Source organism: Bos indicus, chromosome X (genome assembly GCF_029378745.1).
Source record: "Bos indicus isolate NIAB-ARS_2022 breed Sahiwal x Tharparkar chromosome X, NIAB-ARS_B.indTharparkar_mat_pri_1.0, whole genome shotgun sequence".
Lineage (NCBI taxonomy): Eukaryota > Metazoa > Chordata > Mammalia > Artiodactyla > Bovidae > Bos > Bos indicus.
This window is the reverse complement of record NC_091789.1, coordinates 37,329,577-37,349,317: the sequence shown is the minus strand read 5'-3', so window position 1 is coordinate 37,349,317 and position 19,741 is coordinate 37,329,577. Positions and strand designations below refer to the sequence as shown.

The following is a 19,741-nucleotide window of genomic DNA, read 5'->3' as shown; positions in this document are numbered from 1 at the left end:
TGCTGGGAGTAGGTGAGAAATAGCACTAAATTTGGGATGGTCAGAGTTGAGTCTTACATTTCTTAAGCTATAATTATACTTTTGTGTATAGGTTATACACATACATACACTTTTTGACTGGAACTAGACAAGAGTACATTCCTTGATCTTTTCAAATATACCACCACTACTGAAAAAAGTTAATTAAAAGTTTATGTCAATAGTGTTATCTTTGTGTGTGAAAGACTGTACTATTACTATGGATTTCTCAAGCATCTTCTCGTGCTGGATTTTCTAATAGATCCTGTGAAAGATATGGATGGAGTAAAACCCAATTCCTGCTCTTAAGATGCTAACCTAGGTATTGTTATCTTAGTTGGCAGTAATCTAACATTTGGATTCGACTCAGCTCTTTCATTTACTAGTTTCACTTTTGGCAAGTTAGTTTCTTTTCAGAGCCTTTGTTTCTTTATCTGTAAAATTAGGTCAGTTCCTCCTCATAGAATCATTGCTCAGTAAATATTAGCTGTTCTTACGGTTGTTTTTAATCATCCATATCATTTTTGTTTAGTGTTAACTCTGTATTCATCTCCTCAGGATTTTGAGCGTTCGCGAGCCTTTAATTTTCTGAATGAGATAAAGAAGAGGTTCCAGACTACATATGGTTCAAGAGCACAAACGGCACTCCCATATGCCATGAATAGTGAGTTCTCAAGTGTCTTGGCTGCACAGCTGGTAAGATCTTTCTCGGGATATAGTATTTGATTCATATCTTCTTTATTACTTTAAAGAACCATGGATATAGAGGACCCTGACCTGCAGTGTATTTTTCTGACTGTTATTATATGCCAAGATAGTAAAACTTCCCAGATTAAAAAATATATATAAATGGGCCATTTTAGGATGGAAAGTGATATTCTCTATAAATGGTGGTCAGAGTATCTCATGATTGGGAAGGAGATTAAAGATCATCTACTTCAACTACCCATTTAATGTGTAAATCCACTCAACATGCCAAATGGTGACTTAACCTGTAGATTAACTTCTACCTTCCCACAAGGTAAATTTAATTTTTGGGTAGCTCAGTTAGTCATTTGAAAGTCTCTTTATCTGTATGAATACTTAATTCTCAGTTCAGTGAATTTATACATATATATATACATATTATACATATATATATACATAGATATATACATATACATATTTATATACTTTTTACAGATACAAAACATCTCATGACCCTAAAGGAGTCCTCATGTTCCTATGCAGTCAGGTCCTTCCCTGAGGCAACCGCTTCTCTATTTTTGTCACCATAAATTAGTTTTATCTTTTCTAGAATTTCTTATAAATGGAATCATACATTATATACTCTTTTGTATCTTCCTTGTTTTGCTCAGTGTAAGGTTTTTGATATTGATCCATATTGTATAAATCAGTAGTTTCCTTTTTTTCTGAGTAGTATTGTATGCATATAACACAATTTGTTTATCCATTCACCTGTTGCTGGATATTTGAGATACTTCCAGTTTTCAGCTATCACCAACAAAACTATTATGAACATCCATGATGTACAAGTCTTTGCACAGACATGTGTTTTTATTTTTTTTTGGTAAATACCTAGGGGTGGAATTGCTGGGTCATATGGTGAATGATGTTTAATTTTATAATGAATCATCAAACTTTTTTCCAAAGTGGTTGTACCATTTATATTCCCACTAGTACTTCCAGTGTTTCTGCATACTTGCCAACACTTGTTACGGTCTGTCTTTTTAATGTTATTCATCCTTGTGGATATGTAATGATATCTCATTGTGGTCTTATTTTGCATTAAAGAATGCTTACTTTTTATCCATCAAACCATATGAGTGCAAAGACAGAAGTTTTATCTATGATAGTGTTGTGAATGAGAAAAAAGGACTCACTGTCGTTGAATAATTTCCTGTTTGTTTCTCCTGTAAGTGTTGTTTTTAATACCTTTTTGAGGATTATACTTCTAAATATGCATCCTATGGGGATGAAGTTTGTTTAAATAGTTAATGAGTCTTTATTATTCAGTTGGTTTGTTTCATACTTCCACTAGGAAATACTTATATACATGCACCTATGTAAAACACCATCAGCAAAATATATACCAATGCCCATTTGAAAATAAATAGGGTCAGGTTGATGGCCAAGATGGTGAAGTAGGAAACCCTGAGCTCACCTCCTTCCATGGACACACCAAAATTACAACTATTTACGGAGCAGCTATTGATGAGGAAGATCAGAAGACTAGCAGAAAGGATCTTATACTACTGAAGATACAGAGAAGGAACCGCAGCAAGACAGAGGGGCAGGCACACAGTATAATCAAGATCCATACCTTGGAGTGGGTGGCCCACAAGTGGAAAGATAATTACAATTGCAGCGATTCTCTCCAAGCAGCTAGGGGCTCAAGCTGCCCATGGGGCTCCCCAGCCCTGGAGTCCTCCATTGGGAAGAAGAGCCCCCAGAATATTTGGCTTTGAAGGCCAGCAGGGCTTAATTTCAACAGTGCTGAAAGACTGTGAGAAATAGAGACTCTACAGTCTTTATACAGCATGTATAAAATCCACATGCTCAGGAAATGAGGGCAGAAGCAGTAATTTGAAAGGAGCCCAGATCAGATCCACCTGCTGATCTTGGAGAGTCTCATGGAAAGGTGGAAAGCCACTGCAGCTCACCCTAGGGACATAGACATTGGTGGTAGGCATTTTTGGGAGCTCATTCTACCATTCTGTACCAGTGGAGCCCATAAGGACGATTTAGGAATCTTCCCTTTAGACTATTAATGTCAGGACGTGGTCCTACCCACCAGCCTATCTGCACCAATGCTGAGACATCTCAAGCCAAACAACTAGCCAAACAGGGAATCAGCCCCACTCACTGCAGGCTGGTTGCTTTAAGAACTCCTGAACCTACAGGGGTCTCAGGACATGGCCCTGCACACCAGTGTGTGTGCACTAGCCCTGGGAACCCCCACTTAGGCCCTGCAGCCAGAGATCCTGGAACCTGGATCTGCCCACCAGTGAGCCAGCATTATCCCCAGGGCCAGGATCACCTACCGGTGAGCAAGCGCCACCCCAGGACCCCCTGGACCCCAGCCTCACCCACCAGCAGGCTGACACATCAACTCTGGAACCTCCATAAGCCTTCAGCCAGAGATCCCAGGGCCCAGCTCCACAAACCAGTAGGTCTCACCAGCCAGTGGACAAACAGCAGTCCCAGGACCCACTGGATGCTTGCCCTGCCCAGCAGTAGGCCAACACCAGCTCTGGGACCCTCCAAGGCCCTTCAGCCAGAGATCCCAGGACCCCCTGGGTCTCTGCAGCCAGCTGCCTTATGACCTGGCTCTGCCCACCAGTGGCTGACAGCCTCTGCACAAGGTAAGGTCTGGGAACCAACCAGACTGGGGGCCAGCCATGCCTACCAGATTGTCCACAACAGAAGGACCCACACAGCCTATGTAGGTATTGTCCGTACAGCATATGGCTCTGGAGACCAGAGGGAAGTGCACTGCTAGGATTCATAGGACGTTTCCTAGAAAAGGCCACTTATTCAGGGTCAGGAAATGTAACCAACTTACCAAATACATAGAAATTAAAAAGGAAATTAGGCAAAATGAGACAGAGGAACATGTTGCAAATGAAAGAACAAGAGAAAAGCCCATAAGAAGAGCTAAGTGAAGTGGACATAAGCGACCTACCCAATAAAGAACTCAAGGTAGTGATTGTAAAATGATCAAAGAACCCAATAAATGATTGGATTAACAGAGTGAGAAATTAGAATTTCTTAACAAAGAGAATATGTAAAGAATGACCAAGCAAAGATGAAGAATACAATAACTGAAATAAATAAACTAGAAGGAATCAACAGTGAATTGTATGATCAGTGAGCTGCAAAACAGAGTAGTGGAAATCTCTGAAGCTCAACAGAAAAAAAGAAAAAAGAATAAAAAGAAATGAGTACTGTTTAAGATACCTCTGAAACACCATCAGATGTACTAACATTTGCATGGTAGGGCTTCCAGAAGAAAGGAGAAAAGGGGGCAGAGAACATATTTGAAAGCAAATTAACTGAAGACTTCCTTAACTTGGGGAAAGAAACAGAATCCAGGTCCAGCAAGCACAGAGAGTTCCCACAGGATCCACCCAAAGAAGACCACACCAAGACATTATAATTAAAATGGCAAAAATTAAAGATAAAGAGAGAATATTAAAAGCAGCTGGGGAAAAGCAAAATGTTGCACACAAGGAAATTCCCATAAAAGGCCAGAATGGAGTGGCATGATATTTTTCAAGTGGTAAAAGGGAAAAACCGACAACCGAGAATCCTCAACAAGGCTTTCACTCAGATTTGATAGAGAAATAGAAAGTTTTACAGATAAACAAAAGCTAAAAGTGTTCATCACCACCAGGCTTGCTTTAAAGGAAATGTTTAAGGGGCTTCTCCAAGCTGAAAAAAAGGTTGTAAGAAGAAATATGAAAATTATGAGAGGAGAAATCTCATTGGTAAAGGCAAATACACAGTAAAGGTACTAAACCAACCACATATAAAGCTATGAGGAGGATTACAAAAGGAGTAAAATCACCCATAACCACAATAAGGGATTTCAAAACAAAAAGAGGTATAAAATATGTCAAAACAGTAACTGTGGGAGGGGGCATAAAAATGTAGGGTTATTAAAATGCATTTCTACTTAAGAGATTAAAAACTTAAAATAATCATGTAGATATATACAGATTGTTATATACAAACCTTATGATAATCGTAAACCAGAAAACCTATATTAGATATACACAAAGGGAAAGAAATCCAAATATAACACAAAAGATACTAATCAAATCATAAGGGATGAAAGCAAAGGACCAAAAGAGAAGTACAAAAACAACTGAAAAACAATTAACAAAATGGCAGTAAATACATACCTATCAATAATTAAATGGAAATGGACTAAATGCTCCAGTCAAAAGACACAGAGTGGCTGAATGGATAACAAACCAAAACCCGTATATGTACTGCCTACAGGGGACTTGGTGTGGCTCTAAAGACAAAAACAGAAAGTGAAGGGATGGGAAAGGTTATTCCATGCAAATAGAAATGAAAGGGAAGCTGGGATAGCAATACTTATATTAGAGAAAATAGACTTTAAAACAAAAACTGTAAGAGACAAAGACATTAATGATAAAGGAATTAATCCGAGAAGATACAATTGTAAATGTATATGCACCCAGCATAGGAGCACCTAAATATATAAGGCAAATATTAATAGACATAAAGTAAGAAATTGATAGCAACACAGTAATAGTAGGAGAGTTTAACACCACACTTACCTCAATGGACAGATCATCCAGACAGAAAATCAGTGAGGAAACAGTGGTCTTAAACAACACATTACACCTAATTGGGCTTAATTGACATATATAGAACATTCTGTCCAAAAGCATCAGAATACACATTTTTTCCAAGTGCACTTAGCACATTCTCCAGGACAGATCACATGCTGGGCATAAAACAAGCCTCAGTAAATTTAAGAAAAATTGAATTCATGTCAAGCGTTTTTTCTGACCACAATGTTATGAGGCTAGAAATCAACTATAAGGGAAAAAAATGCAAAAAACACAAACACTTGAAGGCTAAACAATATGCTACTAAACAACAATGGATTACTGAAGAAACCAAAGAGGAAATAAAAAAATACTTGGAGAAAAAGAATACTTGAAGACAAATGAAAATGAAAACACAGTGATTCAAACTCTATGGGATCCAGCAAGAGCAGTTCTAAGAGGGATGTTTATAGTAATAGAATTTTACCTCAGGAAACAAGGAAAATATCAAACAAACATTACACTGAAAGGACCCAGGAGAAGAAAAAACAAAACCCCAAATTAGTAAAAAGAAAGAAATCATAAAAATGAGAGCAAAAATAAATGAATCAGAGATAAGGAAATAATAGAAAAGATCAATGAAACTAAGAGCTAGTTCTTTGATAAGATAAAGCCGATCGCTTTTATCCAGACTCATCAAGAAAAAAATAGGGTTCAGATCAATAAAATAAGAAAAAAGGAAAAATTAAACAGATAACACAGAAATACAAAGTTCATAATAGACTACTATGAACAACTATATGCCAATAAAAAGGACAAACTAAGAGAAACAGGGAAATTCCTAGAAATGCACAGTCTCCCAAGACTGAACCAAGAAGAAATAGAAAACATGAACAGAACAATTACCAGTAATGACATTGAAAATTGAAGTTTTAAAACTTTGAACAAACAAAAATCTAGGACCAGATGGCTTCACAGGTGAATTCTACCAAACATTTAGAAAACTCTTCCAAAAATTGCAGCAAAAGGAACACATCCAAACTCATTCTGTAGGTCGTCACCCTGACACAAAAACCAGACAAAGATACCACAAATGAAGAAAATTACAGACCATTATAGCTAATGAACATAGATTTAGAAATCACAATTTAACAAACTGAATTCAACAATACATTGAAAGGATTATACACATGATCAAGTGGGATTTATTGCAAAGATGCAAGGATGGTTCAGTATCTGGAAATCAATGTGATACACCATGATAACAAATTGAAGAATAAAAATCATGATTATCTCAATAGGTACAGAAAAAGCTTTTAACAGTATTCAAATCCATTTATGATAAAACCTCTTAACAAAGTGGGAACATACCCCATCATAATAAAGGGTATATATGACAGGCCTACATCTAACATCATACTAAGTAGTGAAAACCTGAAAGTATTCCCTCTAAAATTAGGAATAAGACAAAGATGCCACTCTTGCCACTTTTATTCAACATAGTTTTGGAACCCCTAGCTACAGTAATCAGATACAAAAAAGAAATGCAAGGAATCCAAATTTAAAAAGAAGAAGCAAAATTGTCTCTCTCTGTAGATAACCATCATACTATCTATAGAAAATCCTAAAGATACCACCAAAAAAGCAATTGTTAGAAATAATACAGTACAATTGCAGGATACAAAATTATACAGAAACCTATTGCCTTTCTATATACTAAAAACAGACTATCAGGAAAAGAAATTAAGAAAACAATCCCACTTAACCATCACGTCAAAAATAATAAAATACTTAAGAATGCATTTAACTAAAGAGGTAAAAGACCTGTACTCTGAAAACTTTAAGAACCTAATGAAAGATATTGAAGATATTGAAGAAGTTGGAAAGATATACTGTGTTCATGGATTTGAAGAATTTATATTGTTAAAAATGATTATACTAAAAATAAAGACTATGCTATGCATTATACAGAGGCAATGCCATCCCTATCAAACTAGCAATAATGATTTTTTTTTAACAGAACTAGAACAAATAATTCTAAAATTTGTGTGGAGACATAAAAGATGGCAGAATGGCCAGAACTATCTTGAGAAAGAAGAAAAAAACTTGATGTATTACACTCCCTCATTTCAAGCTATACTACAAAGCTGCAATAGTGAAAACAGTACAGTACTGTCAAAAAAACAAAAAAACAAAAACAGACACATATATCTGTGGAATGGAATGCATGCATGCTCAGCCTTGTCCAACTCTTTGTGACCCCATGGACTGTACCAGGCTCCTTTGTCCATGGGATTTTCCAGGCAGGAATGCTGGAGTGGGTTGCTGTTTCCTTATCTGGGGGATCTTCTCAACCCAGAGATTGAACCTGTGTCTCTTGTATCCCCTGCATTGGCAGGTGGATTCTTTACCACTGAGCCACCTGGGAAGCCCATAGAACAGAATAGAGAGCCCAGAAATAAAACCCATGCTTATATGGTCAATTAATCTATGACAAAGGAGGCAAGAATATACAGTGGGGAAAAAAGCTATCTTTTTCCCTTTCCACTAAATGGTGTTGGGAAATCTGGACAGCTACATGCAAAAGAATCAAACTGGACTACTTTCTCACACCGTGGACACAAATTAAAAATGGATTAAAGGTTTAAATATAAGACTTGAAACCATAAAACTTCTAGAAGAAAACATAGTATGCTCTTTGACGTTGGTATTGATAGTTTTTTTGGACATGTCTCTGGCAAGGGAAACAAAGTAAAAATAAACAAATGGGAGTACATCAAACTGGAAAGTACATCAAACCAATACAAATTTCCTTCCTCAGTGAAGGAAATTACCAATAAAATGAAAAGGCTGCCTACTGAAAGGGAGAAGATATTTGCAAACAATGTATCTGATAAGGGGATAATACCTACAATGTGCAAAGAACTGATAAAACTTGGACATCTAAAAAACAAACCACAATGGAGTATTACTCAGCCATTAAAAAGAATACATTTGAATCAGTTCTAATGAGGTGGATGAAACTAGAGCCTATTATACAGAGTGAAGTAAGCCAGAAAGAAAAACATCAATACAGTATACTAATGCATATGTATGGAATTTAGAAAGATGGTAACGATAACCCTGAATGTGAGATAGCAAAAGAGACACAGATGTATAGAACAGTCTTTTGGACTGTGTGAGAGAGGGCGAGGGTGGGATGATTTGGGAGAATGGCATTAAAACATATATAATATCATATGTGAGATGAATCGCCAGACCAGGCTCAATGCATGATACAGGATGCTTGGGGCTGGTGCACTGGGATGACCCAGAGGGATGGTATGGGGAGGGAGGTGGGAGGGGTGTTCAGGATGGGGAACATGTGTACACCTGTGGTGGATTCATGTTGATGTATGGCAAAACCAATACAATATTGTAAAGTAATTAGCCTCCAATTAAAATAAATAAATTTATATTAAAAAAAACCCAACTATAAAGTGGACACAAGAGCTGAATAGCCATCTTTCCAAAGAAGACAGACAGATGGCCAACAGGCACATGAAAAAAGATACACAATATCACTATTTGTCAAGGAAAAGCAAATCAAAACCACAGTGAGAGATATTACCTCACACTTGTCAGAATGGCTGTTGTCCAAAAGGCAAGAAGTTAACAAGTGTTGGTGAGGATGTAGAGAAAAAGGAACCCTGCTATACTGTTGATGGGAGTGTAAATTGGTGCGGCCACTATGGAAAACAATATGGAGATTCCTCCAAAAATTAAAAATAGAACTACCGTATTATCAGCAATTCTGCTCTTGGGTATTTATCTGAAGAAAACAGAAACACTAATTAGAAAAGGCACATGCACCCCTATGTTCATTGAAGCATTATTTACAATAGCCAAGATATGGAAACAACCTAAATGTGCATCAATAGATAAATGGATAAAGAAGATGTGATATGTATATACACACACACACACACGAGTATTACTCCGCCATAAAAAAGAAGGAAATCTTGTCACTTGCAGCAACATTGATGGATCTAGAGGATGTCTTGCTAAGTGAAAAAAAGTGAGAAAGACGTAGATACTGTATGATTTCACTTATATGTAGATTCAAAAAAAGAAGCATAATAAAACACTAACAGAGATACAGATACAGAGAAGAAATATATGATTGCCAGAGGGAAAATGTTGGGGGTAGGACAGAAATAGGTGAAGGAGTCTGAGTTACACAATTCAAGTTGCAATGTAAAAGAGTCACAGGTATGAAATACGCCATTGTGAGTATATAGTTGTAACTATATAATGTCTTTAGATTTTGACATATGATAACTAAGCTTACTGTTTGTGATCATTTTGAAATGTATAGAAATACTGAGTTCCAAAGAATACCAAGGAAAGGTAAGAAAGGCTTCTTAAGTGAACAATGCAAAGAAATAGAAGAAAACAATAGAACAGGAAAGACTAGAGATCTCTTCAAGAAAACTAGAGCCACCAAGGGAACATTACATGCAAAGATGGGCACGGTAAAGGACAAATGGTATGGATCTAACGGAAGCAGAGGATATTAAGAGGTTTCAATAATACACAGAAGAACTGTACAAAAAAAGGTCTTAATGACCTGGATAACCACGATGTTGTGATCACTCACCTAGAGCCAGATATCCTGTAATGTGAAGTCAAGTGGGCCTTAGGAAACATCACTATGAACAAAGCTAGTGGAGGTGGTGGAATTCCAGCTGAGCTATTTCAAATCCTAAAAGATGGTGCTGTTAAAGTGCTGCACTCAATATGCCAGCACATTTGGAAAATTCAGCAGTGGCCATAGGACTGGAAAACATCAGTTTTCATTCCAATCGCAAAGAATGTTTAAACTGTCGCACAGTTGCACTCATTTCACATGCTAGCGAGGTAATGCTCAAAAACCTTCAAACTAGGCTTCAATAATACATGAACCAAGAGCTTCCATATGTACAAGCTGAATTTAGAAAATACAGAGGAACCAGAGATCAAATTGCCAGCATCTGTTGTATCATAGAAAAAGTAAGAGAATTTCAGAAAAAATTCTGCATCATTGACTGTGCTAAAAGCCTTTGCCTGTGTGGATCACAAGAAACTGGAAAATTCTTAAAGAGATGGGAATACCAAACCACCTTAACTGTCTCCTAAGAAACCTGTATGCAGGTCAAGAAGCAACAGTTAGAACCAGACATGGAGCAATGAACTGGTTCCAAACTGGGAAGGGAGTATGTCAAGGCTGTATATTGTCACTCTTGATTATTTTACTTACATGAAGACTACATCATGTGAAATGCTGGGCTAGATGAATCACAAGATGGAAGCAAGATTGCTGGGAGAAATATCAAAAACCTCGGATATAGCAGATGATACCACCCTAATGGCAGGAAGCGAAGAAGAACTAAAGAGCCTCTTGATGAAAGTGAAAGAGGAGAGTGAAAAAGCTGGCTTAAAACTCAGCATTCAAAAAATAAAGATCATGACATCTAGTCCTGTCATTTCATGCGAAATAGATGGGGGGAAGTGGAATCAGTAACAAATTTTATTTTCTTGGGCTCCAAAATCACTACAGACAGTGACTCCAGCCATGAAATTAAAAGATGCTTGCTCCATGGAAGAAAAGCTATGACAAACCTAAACAGTGTATTAAAAAGCAGAGATATCACTTTTCTGACACAATCCATCTAGTCAAAGCTATGGTTTTCCCACTAGTCATGTACAGATGTTAGAGTTGGACCAGAAAGAAAATTGGGGCTTCCCTGGTGGCTCAGACAGTAAACAATCTGCCTGCAATGCGGGAGACCTGGGTTCCATCCCTGGTTTGGGAAGAGCCCCTGTAGGAAGGCATGGCAACCCACTCCAGTATTCTTGCCTGGAGAGTCACTATGGACAGAGGAGTCTGGCAGGCTGTAGTCCATGGGGTCTCAAAGAATCAGACATGACTGAGCGACTAAGTACAGCATAAAGACAGTTGAGTGCCGAAGAACTGATGCTTAGGTGCTGAGAAGACTTGAGAGTCCCTTGGACAGCAAGGAGATCAAACACGTCAGTCCTAAAGGATATCAACCCTGAATGTTCATTGGAAGGACTGATGCTGAAGCTGAAGCTGAAGCTCCAGTACTTTGGATACCTGATGCAAACAGGCAACGCAACGGAAGACCCTGATGCTGGGTTAGACTGAAGGCAAAGGAGAAGGGGTGACAGAGGATGAGATCATTGGATAGCAACACCTACTCAATGGACATGAGTTTGAACAAACTCTTGGAGATAGTGAAGGACAGGGGAACCTGGCGTGCTGCAGTCCATGGGATCTCAAAGGGTCAGACACGACTTAGTGACTGAACAGCAATGTGTTGTGCAACAGAAACTAACAAACTCTCATAACAAACTCATAATCTCAAAACAGACTCATAGAAAAAGAGATCAGAGAGCTAGGGTTGTGGTGAGGGATGATTGGATAAAAGTGGTCACAAAGTACAAACTTCCAGTTATAAGATAAATAAATACTAGGGATATAGTGGACAACATGATAAATATAATTAACAGTGCTTTATGTTATACATGAATGTCATTGAGAGTAAATCCTAAGAGTTCACATCATAAGGGGAAAAAAGGTATTTGGTTCAGCTGGCAGTAAAACTTTCAATTTAGCCAGTTTATCTTTAGCTCCAGATATGTGTGTGAACCTCTAAACAAATCTGTGCCAGAATCTTGTCTATAAATGGAAATAAAAATAATGGTATCTTCATAGAGTTTTTGCATGGTTTAAATAATATCCCATATTTGAAGCACTTAGCACAGTGAAGTGACTGGAATATTGTGTTTTGAGTCCACGATTATTTGCTATAGATAATAACTTCAAAATATATACTCTCATCAGTGTCTTACATTTTTAGATCCTATAATAAGCCAGTGAAAATAGCATGCATACTCTTATCCCAACAGATACAAAAATCGATGCCCAGAAGCTAGGCCAGTCCCTACCTCATCACACCCAAGAAATAAGAAAAGATTAAGAGTACCTTTTCCCTAACCTGTTACTTCTGCCTCAACTACAGTCTTTTCTCCTTTCTTCCTTGTCTGAACAAAGATTATATAACACCCTACTTCTGCCCAGGAATCTCAGATGTGTATTTGATATACTTAGCTTTATTTCATTTGAAATAAGGTGATATTTTTATAACACTTATATTTCATATGGTAGCAGATTTTATGCTTTTGTATATTTTTTCCCTAGGTCTGGTAACAATTTTTGAATGAAGTGACATCTCTTTTGTACCTATGTTGTAGCTTTCCTCAGTGTCATTCCTCTTCTCTTTGTTTTCGTATTGTGAATAATATCTGGGTATCATAAGTTAAATCATATTTTTTTTATAGAAGCATCACTCTGAGAATAAGGGCCTAGATAAAGTGATGGAGACTCAAGCCCAAGTGGATGAACTTAAAGGAATCATGGTCAGAAATATAGGTATGTTTCATGACATACTCTGCATGTATGTGGGCAAAAATGATATTAGATTACTTGATTGGGGTCAGATCATTCTAGAGAAATTGAAATAGCACTTCTTTATTCTTAATATTGGAAGGTAATTGTCAGCTGAGTTGTGGATATTTCTTACCTTAATACTGCCTGCTGTATGAATGGTTTCTTTTTAGCATTTATGACTTTCTTCATTCTAAATTGGTTAGTTTAGGGACTTCCCTGGAGGTCCAGTGGTTAAGACTTCTTCCAATGCAATGGATGAGGGTTCAACCCTTGTTTGTGGAGCTGAGATCCCACATGGCTTGAGACCAAAAAACCAAAGCATAAACCAGAATCAATGTTGTAACAAATTCTGTAAAGATGTTTTAAAAAAATAAATACATTAGTTTACTTAGCAAGACTTATGTCTAAGACTCTTAAATAGTTTCAATTCAGAATAATTCAGTCAATTTGGGTTAGAAATACCCAGATAGTTGATATTATCAGTATAGATACTTAGAGTATAACTCTTTGACCTCCTTGTAAAGTTTGTTACTCTTGACTGAAAGAAGTAATTGGATCAAAAAACTGACTGTTCTATTCTTCAAGAGAATGAACTGTGACATAAATTTCATTGGCCTGTGTTTTGTCAAGAACCTATATAGCACATTAAAATAATCCAAGAAAATACATCAAGTTTATTTTTTGATTGATTATAATGATGGTATTTAGATTTAGGATGATGTTAATTTTTACTAGCTCCAGTTTTCACATTGTAGTTCTTGGGCTAGCAGCATCATTATCCTCTGGGTTCAGTTCAGTTCAGTAGCTCAGTCATGTCTGAATCTTTGTGACCCCACGGACCACAACACGCCAGGCTTCCCTGTCTGTCCTCAACTCCCGGAGCTTACTCAAACTCATGTCCATCGAGTTGGTGATGCCATCCAACCACCTTATCCTCTGTCATCCCCTTCTCCTCACTCCTTCAATCTTTCCCAGCATCAGGGTCTTTTCTATTGATTCAGTTCTTTGCATCAGGTGGCCAAAGTAATGGAGTTTCAGCTTCAGCATCAGTCCTTCCACTGAATATTCAGGACTGATTTCCTTTAGGATGGACTGGTTGGATCTCCTTGCAGTCCAAGGGACTCTCAAGAGTCTTCTCCAACACCACACTTCAAAAACATCAATTCTTCAGTGCTCTGCCTTCTTTATGGTCCAACTCTCACATCCATACATGACTACTGGAAAAACCATAGTTTTGACTAGACGGACCTTTTTTGGCTTCATGTACCAGGTTTTTCAGCTGGAAACTGGCTTTAAGAAGCGTTTCACCTGACTTCCCCAGGACCAAGCTGTTTCCTTAGAATTGATTGTGATTAACTTGCAAGCAGTTTGAATTGAGCTGTTTGAATAGTAAAATGTTTGAGCTGTTTAAAATCATTTTTTAAACTCTAGGGAAAAACCACTAATAATTGAGATCCCAGTTATCTAAATATTTTGAGGGTGCTCCCCCCAACAGGATTCCAGCTGATTTTATGTTTAAAAGCAATGGTCCTTGCTCATGTGTCTTCTAACTAAATGGACTGACTTGCCCAAAGGCAATTTAGAATACCAATGGCCAATGGGGAACTTTTGAAATTCTCAAGCTTAATTTCCATAAAGCCAGATTTAATTACAATAGCTCAAAAATTTCCAGACCTGAGTGGAATGCTTATTTCATTTGGTATTTTGGGGCTTCCCAAGATTATTAGGAGTCTCCCTAAAATTGCCTCTCTAAAATAAAATTTTTAAATGAACTGAGGCAAACAGTGAGATAAAATGGCTCCGAAAGCTTCAGGCTCTTCCTTGGGTTTTTTTTTGTTTCAGGCTCTGCCTCCAGTGCCATCTCATCTCTCTCCCTCTGCTCTTCGTGGCTGGACTCTACAACTGGCCACCATCTTCCCACTTCCTTTCTGTTAGGGGAAACACATTGACTGAAACTGCCCACCCTGGCCAGGCACCATAGTAACTGTTTACATGAGTTGTTTTACAACAGGAGGTCCTGGTAAGGAACACGGAACTAATAAACCACCACCAGTTGGAAGAGTTTGGGAAAGGTGACAGCATGTGTCCAACCACCTCCTAGAATCCTTCTCGCTGGCATCCATCTTGGCTGAGCAATGTATGCACTACTGGGAAGGACTCTGAGTCAGAATGACTGGCCAGAGACAACCCAGAAATTAATCCCATCCTCTGGGAACCTGTTAGAAATGCAAATTTTCAGGCCCCACCCCAAGCCAACTGAATCAGAAACTCTTAGAGTGGGAAATCTGTGTTTTCACAAGCCCTCCAAAGGATTCTAATGCATACTCAAGTTATAGAACCACTCTTAAATATATCTTGTAAGAGGAATGTCTTACATACAATAAATTCTTTTATAAAATTGAACAAAAATTGGTACATAAATGCTTTATAAAATGTTTACCTTCGATGTCATTTTATAAATGTCCACTTATAATTTTGAATTTACTTTTACACTATTAGAATACTTGAAAGTAATGAAAAGATGTTTTAAAAAATTTACTGTCTCACCATCCTAAAGTTTATTTCCATTTACTTTACTTTAAATTTTTATTCATATGTTTACATAGTTGAAAGTCATATTTTATATTCAGTTTTATGGAGGCACTGTAATATAGTAATCGAGATTTGGAGTCATATATGCCTGAGTTTGAATCCTTATTTCACTTCGTACCTTCTGGTAGGCCTTCATCAACCCTCTAACCTTTCTGACCTTTATCTGCAAAAGAAAAGGAGATAATAAAACCTAAGTTTACCAGGATAAAAATGGTAATATATATATAAAACACTTCGTACAGTGCTTGACACATAGTAAGAGCTGAATTATTATTAGTTGTTAGTCTGTTTTATGCTTGTACAGTATTTCTTTGAGTTATATCACAGTTTGCCAATTATGTCCTTCTGTTGGACACTTCGGTTATTTAGAGCAGTATTACTCAGAATTTAAGCAACTTGCTCGAGAATGTAAGTCAATGGTGTGCTTCCTTCATTGAGAACATCTTGGTATGAAATCAATTCGACTAAACAGTGTGTTTGGAGACTTAGTTGAGCAGTAGCAGACACTCTTATGTAGCACTGATTGAGAAGTTTCTGTTATAGTAAGTACTGTTATAAATATTTTTATGCCTATTATTTTTTCTTGGGCTTCTCAGGTGGAACAGGGGTAAAGAATCTGCCTGTAAATGCAGTAGGTTCAGGAGACAGGGATTCAATCCCTGGGTTGGGAAGATTCCCTGGAGGAGGAATGGGAACCCACTTCAGTATTCTTGCCTGGCAGATCCCATAGACAGAGGAGCCTGGTGGCCTACAGTCCATGAGGTTGCAAAGAGTCTGACACAACTTAACAACTGAGCATCATGCTTATTTTTCTTGTCTTGTTGAGATTAATTCCCAGAAATGAGATTAATAATCAAAAGGCAGAAACATTTTTACATTTCTTAATATGTATGTCTCGGTTATTTGAAGGGATTTTCTTTCATTAATATTAATTTTGATTGTATGTCTAGATGCAGACTAGAGAACCTAGTGAAAAACTACTAATATTTTTCTCTCTTTTTGGTCACCAAGTATATTTATTTTGCTTGAAAGTGGAAGCAGTCAACTGCTGAAATATTATTTATTGCAGATGCGTAATGTTTCCAGAAAATGAACCTTTTTAATCAACTCCTCTTAAATGACTTATTTTTAGAATTATAGAAATAACAAATTTAAAATGTAGGAAAAACATATCTAATCTTCTCCCTTTGATTTTTTAGCAGCTTTATTGAAATGCAATTCATGTACCATACAATTCATCCTTTTAAACTATACAATCCAACTGTTTTTACTATATCCACAGAGTTGTGTGACAATCATCACGATCAATTTTAGAACATTTTCATTATCCCCAAAAGAAATCCTGTGCCCATTTACAGTCACTCCTCTTTTCTCTTCAACCTCCAGACCTAAGCAGCAATTAATCTCCTTTCTGTGTACATGTATTTGCCTGTTCTTGACATTTTATATAAATGGAGTTATATAAAGCATGGCCTTAGTGATTTTGAAGTATATAATACAGTATTATTGACGATAACCTCAGATATGCGGATGACACCACCCTTATGGCAGAAAGTAAGGAGGAACTGAAAAGCCTCTTGATGAAAGTGAAAGTGGAGAGTGAAAAAGTTGGCTTAAAGCTCAACATTCAGAAAACGAAGATCATGGCATCCGGTCCCATCACTTCATGGGAAATAGATGGGGAAACAGTGGAAACAGTGTCAGACTTTATTTTTGTGGGCTCCAAAATCACTGCAGATGGTGACTGCAGCCATGAAATTAAAAGACGCTTACTCCTTGCAAGGAAAGTTATGACCAACCTAGATAGCATATTAAAAAGCAGAGACATTACTTTGCCAACAAAGGTCCATCTAGTCAAGGCTATGGTTTTTCCTGTGGTCATGTATGGATGTGAGAGTTGGACTGTGAAGAAGGCTGAGCGCCGAAGAATTGATGCTTTTAAATTGTGGTGTTGGAGAAGACTCCTGAGAGTCCCTTGGACTGCAAGGAGATCCAACCAGTCCATTCTGAAGGAGATCAGCCCTGGGATTTCTTTGGAAGGAATGATGCTAAAGCTGAAATTCCAGTATTTTGGCCACCTCATGAGAAGAGTTGACTCATTGGAAAAGACTCTGATGCTGGGAAGGATTGGGGGCAGGAGGAGAAGGGGACGGCAGAGGATGAGATGGCTGGATGGCATCACTGACTCGATGGACATGAGTCTGGGTGAAGTCCAAGAGTTGGTGATGGACAGGGAGGCCTGGCGTGCTGCGATTCATGGGGTCGCAAAGAGTTGGACACGACTGAGCGACTGATCTGATCTGATCTGATTGACGATGATTAGTATGCTGTACACTAGATTTCCAGAACTTATTAATTTTCTAGTTGCAAATTTATACCCTTTCACAGCATCGCTCCAATTCCTTTTCCCCCCAGTCTTGGTATTCACCATTCTGGTTCAGCAAGGTTTACATTTTTAGATTCCACATATGAGTAACATCATACAATATTTGTCTTTCTTTGACTAACTTAACTTACTAAGCACGGTGCCCTCAAGATTCATCCCTATTGCAAATGACAGGACTTCCATCTTTCTCATGGCTCAGTAATATTCCATTATATATAGGCACCATGCCTTCTTTATCTATTCATCCATTGATGGGCACTTAGTTGATTTACATATCTAGACTGTTGTGAATAATGCTGCACTAAACATGGGAGTACAGATATCCTTTCAATATCCTGCTTTCATTTCCTTTAGATAGATACCCAGAAATGCAGTTGCTAGATATATGTGTTAGTTATAGTTTTAATTTCTTAAGGAAACTCCATGCTGTTTTTAGTAGTGATTGAACCAATTTATATTCCTGCCAGCAGTGCATAAGGCTTCCCCTTTACTCCATATGCTCATCAATACTTATGTCTTATCTTCTTCTTGTTAGCCATTCTAATTGGTATAAGGTTGATATCTCATTGTGGTTTTTATTTGCATGTTCCTATTGATTTGTGATGTTGAGCATTTTTAATGTACCTGCTGCCTGCCCATTTGTATATCTTCTTTGGAAAAATTCTGTTCAGTTCCTCTGCCTATTTTTAAATCAGATTTTTTTTTTTGTTATTGAGTTGTATTAATTCCTTTTATATTTTGGATGATAAACCCTTATCCAGTATATGGTTTGTAAATGTTTTCTCCCATTCTATAGGTTACCTTTTCATTTTGTCGATTGTTACTTTTCCTGTCCAGAAGCTTTTTAATTTGATGTAATCCAACTTACAGATTTTGCTTTCATTGCTTGTGCTTTTGGTATCCTAAGTATCATTGCAAAGACCAGTGTCAAGAACTTTCTTCCTATATTTTCTTCTAGGTGTTTATTGGCTTGAGGTCTTATGTTTAAGTCTTTTATCCATTTCAAATTAATTTTTGAGTGATGTATATTGGGGTCCAATTTCCAGTTTCTGCATGTGGTTATCCATGTGGTTTTCTGAACACCATTTTTTGAAGAGGTTATCCTTTCCCCATTGAGTATTCTTGATTCTCTTCTCAAATCTTAGTTGACCATATGCATGGGGGTTTATTTCTGGTCTTGCAAATTTTGTTCCTTTGGTCCATGTATCTATTTTTGCCAGGAATACTGTTTTAATTACTATAGCTTTATTAGTGTAGCTTGAAACCAGGAAGTGTAATGCCTCTGCCCTTGTTCTTCTTTCTCAGGATTTCTTTGGCTATTTGGGATCTTTTTTAGTTCTGTACACGTTAGGATTTTTTTTTTTCTATTTCTGTCAAAAATGCCATTAGAATTTTGATGGAGATTGCATTGAATCTGTAGGTGACTTTGGCTAATATGAACATTTTAGCTATTAATTTTTCTGATCCATGGACATAGGATATATTTCCATTAGTTTGTATCTTCTTTAATTTCTTTCATCAAAGTCTTGGAGCACACAGATCTTTACTTCCTTGTTTTTTTTTAAATATTTGTTTAAACTGAATTTTTTTTCAGTTTTATTTATTTACTTTACAATATTGTATTGGTTTTGCCATACATTGACATGGATCCGCCATGGGTGTACATGTGTTCCCCATCCTAAACCTCCCTCCCTCTTCCCTCCCCGTACCATCCCTCTGGATCATCCCAGTGCACTAGCCCCGAGCACCCTGTATCATGCATCGAACCTGGACCTGCGATTCGTTTCACATATGATAATTTACATGTTTCAGTGCCATTCTCCCATAACATCCTGCCCTCACCCTCTCCCACAGAGTCCAAAAGACTGTTCTATACATCTGTGTCTCTTTTGCTGTCTCACATACAGGGTTTTCCTTACCATATTTCTAAATTCCATATATATGTGT

General features: G+C 37.4%; 1 protein-coding gene across 1 annotated transcript in view; it reads left to right on the top strand.

Moving 5' to 3' along the window:
- LOC109555287 (vesicle-associated membrane protein 7) overlaps positions 1-19,741 on the top strand; it is a 72,920-nt gene that overhangs the window by 25,298 nt on the left and 27,881 nt on the right. Inside the window, exons 4-5 of the mRNA XM_070784644.1 lie at positions 577-714; positions 12,708-12,798. Of these exons, the coding sequence (XP_070640745.1) occupies positions 577-714; positions 12,708-12,798 (229 nt within the window). The remainder of the gene's footprint in view (positions 1-576; positions 715-12,707; positions 12,799-19,741) is intronic.